This window comes from Ischnura elegans, chromosome 5, assembly GCF_921293095.1.
Source record: "Ischnura elegans chromosome 5, ioIscEleg1.1, whole genome shotgun sequence".
Classification (NCBI taxonomy): Eukaryota; Metazoa; Arthropoda; class Insecta; order Odonata; family Coenagrionidae; genus Ischnura; species Ischnura elegans.
The window spans coordinates 85,488,168-85,501,049 of NC_060250.1; the positions used below are offsets into that span (position 1 = coordinate 85,488,168).

Consider the following 12,882-nt stretch of genomic DNA (forward strand, 5'->3'; position numbering starts at 1 on the left):
AAACACATTATGAGAAAAATGCACAGCAATAAGCATAATATTTTTTTCTTTTTGAAAGAGCATAAAAAAAGACATATCACTGACCTTTCAACACATGGCCTTTTCACCATTTAATAAGTAAAGAAAGGGTCACATATGCCTGAATATGAGATTTTGCACAGTATCTCCCATGAGAAAGAGCATAAGTTTTCCTTTCACACACTGCGAAATCCCGACTTTGATATTTAATAGAAATTAGCAACCCACATTAGGCAAATGATTTTTTTTTTTTTTAATTGCAATTTTTTTACTGATAAAGGTTACACCAATGCATAAGTTATGAGTTGAACATCTGAGAAAATGCTACAACAGAAGATTTAGCAATAAGCTGGAAATATTGCCCGATGAGGGAATACCACATACCCATCGGGTATAGAGGGTCCTGTCATACATCATATTACTCATTGTTTCTTCGGTTATGACAATGTATCATTAAACATTGTTTAAACGTAAATGTTTCGCTTCTACGGTCGAAAGAGTAAAGAAGAACATGCGAAAAACTATGAAAACGCTGAAACGGCCTTCTTCTTCATCTCATCACCGGCAAAATATTAGTGCATTTCATTGTATTTGTAAAGAGAGAACAACTTCTTCGCATAACAAAGACCTTTTTAAAATTAAATTTTACCAATTCTTTGACTTTTAAAATGGTCGAAAGGTAGATTTCAATTTCCGAGGTTTAGAAGAGTACATGAATATTACAATTACATAAGCTATATGTAAAATATTTTTCTAAACTTCTCATGTAAGGAAATTTTCATGTTGTTCTTCTTACTTACAATAAATCAAAAAGACGATAAACGCCCTGTGGCAATGCACTGTACCAAAACGACGATTTTCGTATTTACGATTTATTTTAGTAAGAAGAACAATAGAGACATTTCTTCACATGAAAAATTTAGAATTTTTTAAATATATAACATACGTAACTTCAATATTCATGTACTCTACTAAACCTCAAAAATTGAAATCTATCTTTCGGCCATTTTGAAAGTCAACAAATGGGTTACGGGGACATTAAAAATTCTGTTTAACTTAATAAAGTTTTTCATTTCATTAACATGGATATTCATAAAGCAATGCTTCCCACCACCAAATCCATTCCTGATGACAACTTTGGCTATAGACTGAATAAAATGAAGGGGGGTCAATCCATTTCAAATCACCCAGGCAATGTTGCTCAACATTTTTAATTTTCTTGATTTTTTAATCATGAGTTCCCTATGGGTAGACAGTCACAAAACACTATTTGAAAAAAATTTAGAAGCTATATTTTTTTTTTGGCAGCCATTTTTAAAAGGGCGGCTGGGCAAATTTTGATGAAAAACGTGGTTTGCATAAAGTTAAATTACGAAGCTATTTTAAAAGATATCAGAATAATTCAAAAACCAGTGAGTTTAGCATGAAATGAGCTATCGGAATTCATTGTTTTAATTTTTCTATCATGAAAGAGAGTCAGTCAAACTCTTTCTGCAAAAACTCGGGAAAAATTTGTCAATATTAACTTTTTAAGACCTAAAATTTTTATGAAGGAAATGAGACTCACTAATCAAATTTTATTTCTGTGTTAAATACTTAAATAACTATTTGCAGCATAAGTTTTAGTTCTGAGAATGCACTCCTTTTTTTAATACGGGTTATCAAAAATGGCTGAAAACCTTTTAACGTCAATTTTCGCAGGTCAATATCTAAAAAGGGACTGAGTGAAAACAAGCAAAAATTTTACATAATGTTATTTAGACACATAAAAACATCTCCAAATAATATTATGACTGAGACTCTACTACATTTAGAGTAGTGGAGCAGTGAATTTCAGAAAAAAACGCTACCGTTTCATGCGCTCGTGCAGTGCAAGTGAGCAAACAAGGGCTTGATTAAATAATTAAATTAGCAATAATTTTTATCTACAACAATTACTTTACACATAAAATTTTATTTATTTATGTAGGTCTGCCTTACATTAATAATAAAAATTGATTTATAACTAGAAATATTTTGTATCAGCAAAAAAATACTGAATTATAACATAGCAAGAAGTTAATGCACTTATGTTTACAAAAAGTATTTATTTCATCTATTGAACTAAAAAACCATGCATATCAATATGTGTAGAATATAAAAATATGCAAGAATGCATTTGCAAGTGAATAACCTTTCTCAATTGACATATCAAGTATCATGTGTCATTAAGTCAGAGAGAGTTTTGCAACTGTAGTCTTAAATTCTCCCATCTACAACACTTTGTACAGCCTACAACTACATAATCAGTTATTTATAAATTGATCTCAACCCTGGTAGTGAATAGTAAACTGATTATATACTTATATGTATCATTTGAAGAAAAAGCAAACATTTTATGGTATAGTACACCTTGTGTACAGATTTATAAATTGTATATAATTTATGTAAAATGTATCCAATATTAACGATTAGTCAATCAGCATCCAGGTCAGGCACAAGGCATACGATAAAATAAAGACTCAAACCACGGAATTTAAATTTTTGGTGGCACTACCACCTTCAGCTTTGGGAACAAAAGTATGAATATGCTGGATGGGGACTAGGGAGAGTTGAGGGAGGGGGGATAGTAAGGGGTAACAGGGTAGGGGAAGAATTGAATGGGTAAAAGCAATTAAAGTAATTACCTGCTGATCCAGGAGGATGAAAAGCTTTAAAAGTCAAATGTAAGTTAATTTCAGTGAACTAAGTCTACTGAGTAGGTGGTATGTTGTGGGAAGGGAGGCCAAAATAGTTACATTGTAGCAATCATTAAGTGACAGTGGCTGAATATTTTGCAACACTGAAGGAGACAGAGTGAGGAGATGCCCATGATGCCCTGTGGTTGTTGATGCGTAGTTTGCATGCCTTTGATGATTTTCCTTTATAGGAGGGACAATGCTTACATTTTATATGACAAATTAAGTTTCTGGATTTGCAGGATATAAACATTTTATTTCAAAATTTTCACTGGGGTTGGAGATAGGTGATGCTCAGTTGATTACAGATCTTTGACTTAAGAATGTGTCCTGTCCAGGTAGTTTAAAAATGGATTTTCATTGTTCTGTGGTGAAGGATTCAGTATGAGTTGTTTTGTGGGTGAACTATTAAGTGAACAGTGCCATAAACAACACTACAAGAAAGAAGTGCCTGCAGAATTAATAAGAGTGAGTGACATGCCACCTGATGAACAATTGTTGCTTAAATTAAGAGTTTCGAAGGAAATTACAAACATTTGCCATTACCACAGGGATAAATATTTAGACAAATACTATCACATTTCTGGAAACAAAAGTTGTGACCCCTTCGGTACTCACAAAAAAACAGATAAAAATGGTTTGCGTAAAATTCTATTTGAACACCTTTCAAAGAAAGAAAATGTTGATATTGACCTAATTCCTGGACAAGCTTTACGTCCAACTTAAGACGATAAAATAAAGATAATTAGCCTCTTGCACACGTTCATGGTCAAAGAAAAGAATAATAGAGGAATTTGGTGCATCTGAATACATGGTGAAATTAACTAGGCAGCTAGTAAAGGATCAAGGTATCTTCCCACATCTTTCAAAAAGACAAGGCAACAAAATAAGTGAAGTTGTTATTAACAGTGTAAAAGAATTTTATGAGGATAATGAAAATAGTTGCTTATGTCCGGGTAAAAAGGAATGTGTTTCAACTGTGATTAAAAATGTTAAGGTGCAGAAGCAGAAAAGGTTGATTTTTCTCTCACTGAATGAGCTCTACAGCCTCTATAAACAGAAATACCCAGAACACAAAATAAACATAAGTGCATTAACTTCTTGCTATGTTATAATTCAGTATTTTTTTGCTGATACAAAATATTTCTAGTTATAAATCAATTTTTATTATTAATGTAAGGCAGACCTACATAAATAAATAAAATTTTATGTGTAAAGTAATTGTTGTAGATAAAAATTATTGCTAATTTAATTATTTAATCAAGCCCTTGTTTGCTCACTTGCACTGCACGAGCGCATGAAACGGTAGCGTTTTTTTCTGAAATTCACTGCTCCACTACTCTAAATGTAGTAGAGTCTCAGTCATAATATTATTTGGAGATGTTTTTATGTGTCTAAATAACATTATGTAAAATTTTTGCTTGTTTTCACTCAGTCCCTTTTTAGATATTGACCTGCGAAAATTGACGTTAAAAGGTTTTCAGCCATTTTTGATAACCCGTATTAAAAAAAGGAGTGCATTCTCAGAACTAAAACTTATGCTGCAAATAGTTATTTAAGTATTTAACACAGAAATAAAATTTGATTAGTGAGTCTCATTTCCTTCATAAAAATTTTAGGTCTTAAAAAGTTAATATTGACAAATTTTTCCCGAGTTTTTGCAGAAAGAGTTTGACTGACTCTCTTTCATGATAGAAAAATTAAAACAATGAATTCCGATAGCTCATTTCATGCTAAACTCACTGGTTTTTGAATTATTCTGATATCTTTTAAAATAGCTTCGTAATTTAACTTTATGCAAACCACGTTTTTCATCAAAATTTGCCCAGCCGCCCTTTTAAAAATGGCTGCCAAAAAAAAAATATAGCTTCTAAATTTTTTTCAAATAGTGTTTTGTGACTGTCTACCCATAGGGAACTCATGATTAAAAAATCAAGAAAATTAAAAATGTTGAGCAACAAATTTTATTTATATTGGGTGATTTGAAATGGATTGACCCAGGGTAATTTTGCCAGTGTCTAAAACATGCATGAAGAAATTCCAATGAACTTGAAGAATAATTGTGTTGCACAAGCTTCATTAGACAACCAGTCTTTCCCCATATTCACACCAAGTAATGAATACACAATAGACATTTAATATTCAGGCATACATGACACTATCTTTAAAAAATATCAGCATAACTCCTTCTATTTATACAAATGATTGGTAAATTGAATGGTAATTTTCCACTTTGACATTGGTTTCCACAATTTAAAGGGTAAGATTGAAATTAAGGTTTAGTCCCTTAAAGTGAGAGCAGGATTAAATACACCCATTGAATGGAACCTGATTATTAAGCTACCGTGGAAGATAAAAACACAAAGAAAGCACTGCAGTAAATATCTAGCAGGTTACATTTCTACATAAAAATTAAAACATTCAGGGTATGTTCCCTCACCTACTTTGCACAACAAAAAATGTGCTACGATTATATTCAATAAAACCAGTAAAATAAATAATAGAAATTTTAATTAATGAATTTATTCTATGATTGGGAGAAGCATAGCAAAAACACAAATATATTTAAGCGTAGCAAGCTACAGTTATACAACAGAAAACATATTCAATTAAAAAATTTTCTGCTAAACAAGGTGACCCAGAAAGTATGTTTTTGGTCCAAAAACAATAGAATAAATGAAAAATTAACACGTAAAAAGCATTAAAAATGACTATGATAAGTATCTTTTAAGTTCTACGAAGGTTCCTTCTCTAAAAAGTTGATTATCTTATAAACATACAAGGACTTTTAGCCATTAACACATTCAGTGCGGAGCACTTCAATTGACGTTATCCCATCCAAGCCAAGATACAGAGCACGTCAATAGAAGTATTTGAACGGAAGTATTGGCGAGGAAACCTACCTCTATTTTTCTTTCTTATTTTAAAGGCCGTATTTGACGACTTTAATGAAAATCGGGCCCGCATTGAATGTGTTAAAACATCTTCGATGAAATTTAAAATTGGAGAGATATGGCTGTAGAGAATGATTTCAATCTAATTGTAAGTAGAGAGTTGTACATACATACAGGGTTAAAATAAGTAACAACTGACTTTTTAATTTTTTAATAAACTGAATTAGAATGCCCAATCTTAAGAGGCTCTGGTACAGAAAAGCATGCAGTGAAAGGGACACAATGATGACATAAAGGGTATGCCACATGGGATCATTTCCTGAAATATGGTCAAGTGTGAGGAAATATTAACCAGTAACTTAATAAAGAGCTTCCATTCAACTTAAAGTGTTTATGTTTTTTAAGCAGATCAAAATACTGAGTTCCACCTAGGTGGGTGCAACACTCAAAGGAAGAAGGTTAGACCTTACCATAATGAACCAAGTGAGTACCTTGTGAAGAGATTATTCTTCTGAACAAGGTACCCCAATGAGTGCTTCAATACCTTACCTCTTTAGGCTGACACACTGAAGCCAGCATGGATGCATCTGGAGACCAACAGCACCCCAGTACAACACCTTGGTGTTTTCCAGTTAAAGTCTTGAACATGTTACCATCATCCTCCAGGTCCCATAACTGCAAAAAATATGGTTTTAATTGAAGGTTAACAATGAAATTATTCCAACATTTAAATGAAATAATTCCAGTGGCTCCACAAAACAAAGATCAAGTAACACATTTGAGGACCGTACAATGACTTAAAAACTGTACATACTTTGATACAAAAATTAACATCCACGGCACTAAAAATCTCTCTTTAACCTCAATAAGTCCATTTCTGTGAACAACTCGCTCTGACGGCTGTTCTCTCCTCTATACCTTTCCAACCACAGATGTGTATAGCTTGGTATTCCTCTCCCAAATGCACCCTCCCTCCCACTTCCTGCCATTCTTTGTATTCAGGATGTTATTATTCACTATGTTCCTCATCCAACCGATAACTAGTTTGAGGCTCAGAGGACCTCAAAACCACAGGGGAACTACATTTCCTATGGCAATTATATAACAACTTTTACTCCACTTATTCATAAAATGCATACATATTAACGGCTTAATCTTAGTCATAGAGTTGCACAACTAGGCTGAAAAAAGCAACAAAAGGGAAGAACAATACCAAGTGTGTTACATTTGGATCTTGATATGAAAACTAACTTCCATTGACTTCCACTAAGTTTGACCTCCTTCACATCAGTAAAATTCTGTAATAATGAGGCTTCCCTCTTACAAGCATACGCTGCCAGGAATGCAGAAAATAGTTGCTCATTGCAAAATTTTGTTTTCTGTTCACGTTTGTAATATTGTGGCTCTTCTGTATTATTTCATCTTCTACGTACTAAAGCTTTTTGCTCTACCCATTCTCTAAGACTCTCTCTGCTTTCCTGCCATTTATTTCAGACTGGCCTATAGTTACCCAAGTTCAACAATCCTTAAAAAGGTTCTCTGCAATGTTTTAAGCTCAGTTTTTCACTCCCTCCCTCTTTTTAATCATTAATTTTACTTTTATCATTATTAGTTATACATCATTATTGATTGATATCCTTTAAGACAATCTTATGACAGAATTTCTTTCTATAGGTTGCTTAGTTGAACTATTCAATTTACGTAAGTTTCATTTATTCTTTATCATTAGGTTTTTCTTTCCCATACATATCTTGTTATCTTCCCTACTCCAATGCAATTACTCCACACATCTTAGCCTACTTTCTCTTAGAATTCTTTTTCTTTGTTTTAATTCTCTTTAAAAGTATTTATTGCGCCACTATTCATTTCATGGGAAATTAAGATTCTTTCAAGAAACCTCACCAAATTTAATGTTTGAGAATGTAGACTGGTTACTGTCCCATGTCCCTATTATCCTATTTGAATGCCTGTACAAAACAAGGAAAAGATGACAATTATCAAAGTAGGATCGATAGAATTATACATATGTATTTCAAATTACCTTCAGAGTTTTGTCCATGGAGGCTGATGCTAGGCGCAATGACCCATCGGGAGCAAATGCCAGATCTGTCACAGAGTATTTGTGATCGAGAAGTTTCACGCATAGTTGCCCTGCAATATTACCACAAAGCATGATTATAAAAGTTGTCATACATAAAAAACAAAGAGAGAGAACAGTCTTGAAATGCTGCATGAAAATGATCACAAATTACATGTCCACAAAGATTAATATTTACCAGTGTGTGCGTCCCAGATAAGAATTCTGCCATTTTGATGTCCTGTGGCAAGTATAAGCCCCTGACGAAAATTGAATCGCCTCCAGTATCCTTGAGTCACATTCTCTGTCTTCAAGCCAGATATATTTCCCTGTCCACATCCTTCAGTTTCTGATGTTTGACTTGCAGACCCTTTATAATCCTTGCCACATCCAAATGCAACACTAACCACAGGAGAGAGTGCCTCTATTGTAACAGTATCACTGTTATCATTCAATATATCTCCTTTTGAATCCTGGGTATTTTGATACACGCTGAAAAATAAAAGACTGTTGAAGCAATGCAAAGTAGTGGAAAAGACATTAAAAGAATTGTAACAACATAAACATCTTTCAGAATTTTATAACTCAAACAATTTTTACCTTCAATGTATAATTAAGCTTATCCCAGATTCTGAAGTCAATTAAACATCTGAAGAAGCTTCTTAACCCATTAATCCCCAGCGTTGCATTATCGCAACATTATTGAATCCTAATTCTCAGAACAAGTTTCTACCTCAGAATAATTTTTTCTTCGATTAATGACTTTTTTTAAGTATCTCTAGTTCTAATTTTGTACTTTCCACCAACATTTTCATTCATCTAACTCTATTTTTATGACTGATGGCGTTTGGCATAAAAATCGATGCGCACATACGAGACACCCAAGGAAAAATGACATACCCCAGCATGTCCGTTAAAGAAGAATTTCTTCCAAAAGAATACTGATGACTCCCGGCGAAGATGTCGAGTGCACAAATCAAGATAAAAAATAAAAGATGTCACTTGAGTTTTAAAAATTACTTTTTTTTACCAGCGTTGCGTATAAGCAGCATTTTGAAAATCATACAATATGATGAAAATATTTTTATTCCAAAAATTCATCTTAAATAGGCCAAAATAAATCGGAAAATGCAAAAAAAACCGAAGTTAAAAGCCCTACATACAGTCTGGGGAATAATGGGTTAAATTGATGATTTTATCTCTGGTCTCAATAATCAATAACATTCAAGTATAATACATACATAACAATTATGTGTGTACGTATTATTGATTTCCAAAATATGTAAACATCCACTAGACTGAATTTTACTGATCGAGCTGGATCAGTGAAAACTTGGAGGGTTGGTAGGCAAGGCAAGCTGCATCCTTTGCTTTTATACCACCAAGGGCCTACACGGACGGATGGGGATTCAACTGGGCCAGCAAAACAGGAGTCTAACTCTAGAGGCAAAACTTAGCAGAAGGAATACATTGAGGAAACTCACACCCACACAAAGGTTGAGCCATTAATGTTTTCTTTTGGGTTTTGTGTTGAGCTTTTCTTTCTCTTTAGATTCTTATTTGGACTCACTGTTAATGTCATATGAAGACGAGGTTCCGTACCAGAGAAGGTTTATGCAATGCACCATAGTTGCAGTGACATTCTGGGAGGGCTCAAATCCCAAGTTACTATACTTCTCACATTTTGTGAAAGATGCATTCTTCACATCAACACAATCGATGTAATTGACTCAAGAAAAAGTTAATACCAATTTTTTAAAAGATTTAATTTATTAAAATAATGACTCTTATCTAAGTTAACATATTTATTTCTAAGAAGATTCATTTACTGAGAAGAAATAAGCAGGAGAATTGGCAGTAATTGCATCTTCATGTCCTTGAGGCTTATTATGTACTGTCATATCTATGTTGAGTAAAATTCCCAATCATAGTATCAGCAATTCTAAATAAATATGACCTTATAACTCAATTGATTTGAATAAATTCCGTCGTTGACTTTTATTGGTGAATGTATCATCAATTTCTTCAACTTTTAAATAATTTTTGGGTAACCATAATGAAACGGAAACGGTAATCATTTCTATTTGGAAATCTTATGGCCTCACCTTCTGAGAACACCACTAGCAACTCAAAAAGAACATAATGGCCGACTCATTCACCCCACCTAATCCCCATAGAGAACTTAGGGGGAATTATGACAAAGATGGCTATTCTTCTTTGAGATGCATTGTGAGATAGAACATTTCAGAGCACATTTCAATATTAAAGAAAAGAATCCCTTCTTTAATTGGTGAAATAATATGAAGTATAATAATATATATGTACAACAAAAAGAAACCTGAAAAGGATAGCAAACATATGCCTGTTTCTGCAAAAAGTGTGAATAAAAATGTAAAGACTGATGCCATACTAATCCATGGAAAGATTTCTATTGCTACAAACTACATAAGCTTGAATTAAGATTGAGGGTATGATATAGATTTAATAAACACAGAGATTAGATAGCATAAGGATTTGAAAGATATATAGTAGACACTCGCTTAACAACATTAATCCATTCTGGAGGTCCTGTCAGAAAGCAGATTCCATAATATTTTGAATCGTATTATTTCCATAAAAGGAGTCCGTTTAAAGAGCATCAGTGCATATAAATTTTTCTATTTTATAACCTTGTTTTGTTTACAAATAAGGCATGGAATTACTTAACTGATGACACATTTTGCAAGTGGCAAAAATTTTTAATTTAAAAAAGGGCATGGTAAATCAGCTCAGATCACAAGGCATCAAAAATAGTGTCAAATTTAAGCCCAAACAGAACATTGAAACACTTTCACTTTTGGACATATGATTGAACAATTGCATAGGCATACAAACTTTATTTAAAATCAACCAAAAAACCTTTTATTACGGATAGGGTAAAATGAGAGTGAGAATGTAAGTATGTATATCAACAAAACACTACAGCCTCTACTTACGGACAGTGCTGACTGCGGTTCCAAGGAATGATAGAGACCTTCCTCCTGTCATGTATCCATGCGAAGCTGCTTTCATCAGGAGCAAATGCCACTTTCCAACACTCAGAATTGTAACTAGGTTGCCATTGATGACCCAAACCAATTAAAGGTCTATCAACAGACCCTTGCACTAACAACTCTGAATGTTTGGAGGCATGCACTGAAAAATAATGACAAAGTCTCCTAAGTAATTGAAACTGTTAAACCTACACTGCTTAAGTAAATTACTTCAGAATTTGATTGACATATCTGTGGATTGATGAAAATAGAAGAAGATACAACATATATACCACAAGATATACATAATAATGAAGTAATGCCAGATTTTTTCACCACACAGCATTTTACTGAGCCAACTATAAGTACATCGAAGAATATTTGCCAAACAGGCCTAAGACTAAGTAAGATGCCAAAAGAAGACAAATTTCTGACCAAATTAAAAGAACCATCAAAGCACTCTTGCTCCTGGCAGTGGAGGATAACGGTTATCATTTGGGGATCGGGTTGGTGGGGTGGGACATTTCAAGTGCAACATTCCGTCCACTGGATAGGACGTTAGGCCGTGGTCCCCATGGCGCCATTGGTTAAGAGCAGGCTAATGCCGATGCCTTGTGGTGCAAATGACCTCAGTTGTCAGTCTCCTCCTCCAAGTGCCATACAATACGGTTGTTGTGTTGGGGGTTCGTTCCTTACTCTGCACCTTGGTGGTATCCAACAACTCTAATTGATAATGCGAATGCTTGAAAAGTGGCTTTTTTATATTCTCCAATCTTCTTTAAAAATTGTTAATAAGCTGGTGAAATAAAAAATTTCACTGGAGAGCCACCTTAATGACTGCCATATTTTCAATATGCTAGTAAATATCAGGGGCATCCCCATCTGCCCTCCTCTTTCTTCATCCATTGGTTCTCAAAATACATACTGGAAAGGGTCAGTTTTCAACATCTGATTCTGACCTTAACTCTCATGTTGAGCAGTATGATACTGATCAGTGCCCCATAGATGAACTGCTCCCATACATGGCATTAAGATATTGGCCAACACCTCCAACAGCTTTGATGTACTATGGCACTTCACTCAATACACAGCCACCTTTAGCCAGCTTAGTAGCCACCTTTGAAGAGGATATTGTAGACCTCACATAAGGCAATGATAACTATCCTAACACTAGAATACCTTAGCATTAGCATCTCGAATCCACATGCGGTCATTTTGACCACAAATAAGAAATTATGGGCTCAGTACTTTATCTCTTTTTAGAGGTAATTTGAGGAACAATACTTTATGGAAGGATTAGAAACCACAAGAGGAACTAAGTTCAACTTTGGAAAGTATGACACAAGGGTCACCAAAGATGAAAGTAAGAGTTTTATTTTGTCATTATCACTGTACTTCAAATGGAGTTTATTTATAAAAACTGTGAAACTTTATTTTCCAAGACCAAATTTGACAATACCAGCAACCCTGATACCTTAATCTTAATAAAAAGTGCAAAGCCTTCCTCTCCAGTTATTATTGCCTCAAAGACAATTATGTGATCGATAAAACTAAGAAATATATTGTCATATTCCCAACTAGAATCAACATATTCAAAGGAAATAATAACAACAAATAAAAATTTCCAGTCTGTAACAAAAGCAAGACACCAGAGTTGGAGGAGCCCTATCGTCTAAAAAAAGAACCAAATTCAATGCAACAAAAACCATACAGTGAGATGGTTTATTAGATCATATCTAGTATATATCACCTGCTCCATAGTGTTTCTTGGACTCAATTTTCTTGATATTGACGCAGTGTTTGCTCCTATGACTTAAAATTTTTATGTACGCGGTAGCTAAATGTATTCCTTACAGTTTGCAGAAAACACATTATTTAAACCACTTAAATTAAAGAAGTTGATACAAACAATGCAAACCTCCACTTCCTCAAAACCAACGGCTCAATTGAAAAATATTTGATATTATCGTGCGTGGTACAATTTAGGCAATTTTGATACTTAGAATATTTACATTGGATACTTATAACATGGCCAATATCGTTTGTTATTTACATGCATTTATTTATGCATACTGTTTTGCTAACAGTATCTTGAGTTTGGCTGTCAGAGAGGGAGAAGGAAAGACCTGCATCCAAATAGGCAATAGCTAAAGTTCATAAATTAT

At 33.8% G+C, this 12,882-nt stretch overlaps 1 protein-coding gene across 4 annotated transcripts in view; it reads right to left on the reverse strand.

Annotated features, from left to right (window-relative positions):
* LOC124159164 (WD repeat and SOCS box-containing protein 1-like) overlaps positions 1 to 12,882 on the reverse strand; it is a 34,029-nt gene that overhangs the window by 17,752 nt on the left and 3,395 nt on the right. For all 4 annotated transcript variants that reach the window (XM_046534779.1, XM_046534777.1, XM_046534778.1 and 1 more), the window contains exons 3-6: positions 10,682 to 10,880; positions 7,906 to 8,198; positions 7,671 to 7,780; positions 6,179 to 6,304 (exon numbers count right to left, since the gene is read on the reverse strand). In XM_046534779.1, coding sequence (XP_046390735.1) covers positions 6,179 to 6,304; positions 7,671 to 7,780; positions 7,906 to 8,198; positions 10,682 to 10,880 — 728 coding nt within the window. The remainder of the gene's footprint in view (positions 1 to 6,178; positions 6,305 to 7,670; positions 7,781 to 7,905; positions 8,199 to 10,681; positions 10,881 to 12,882) is intronic.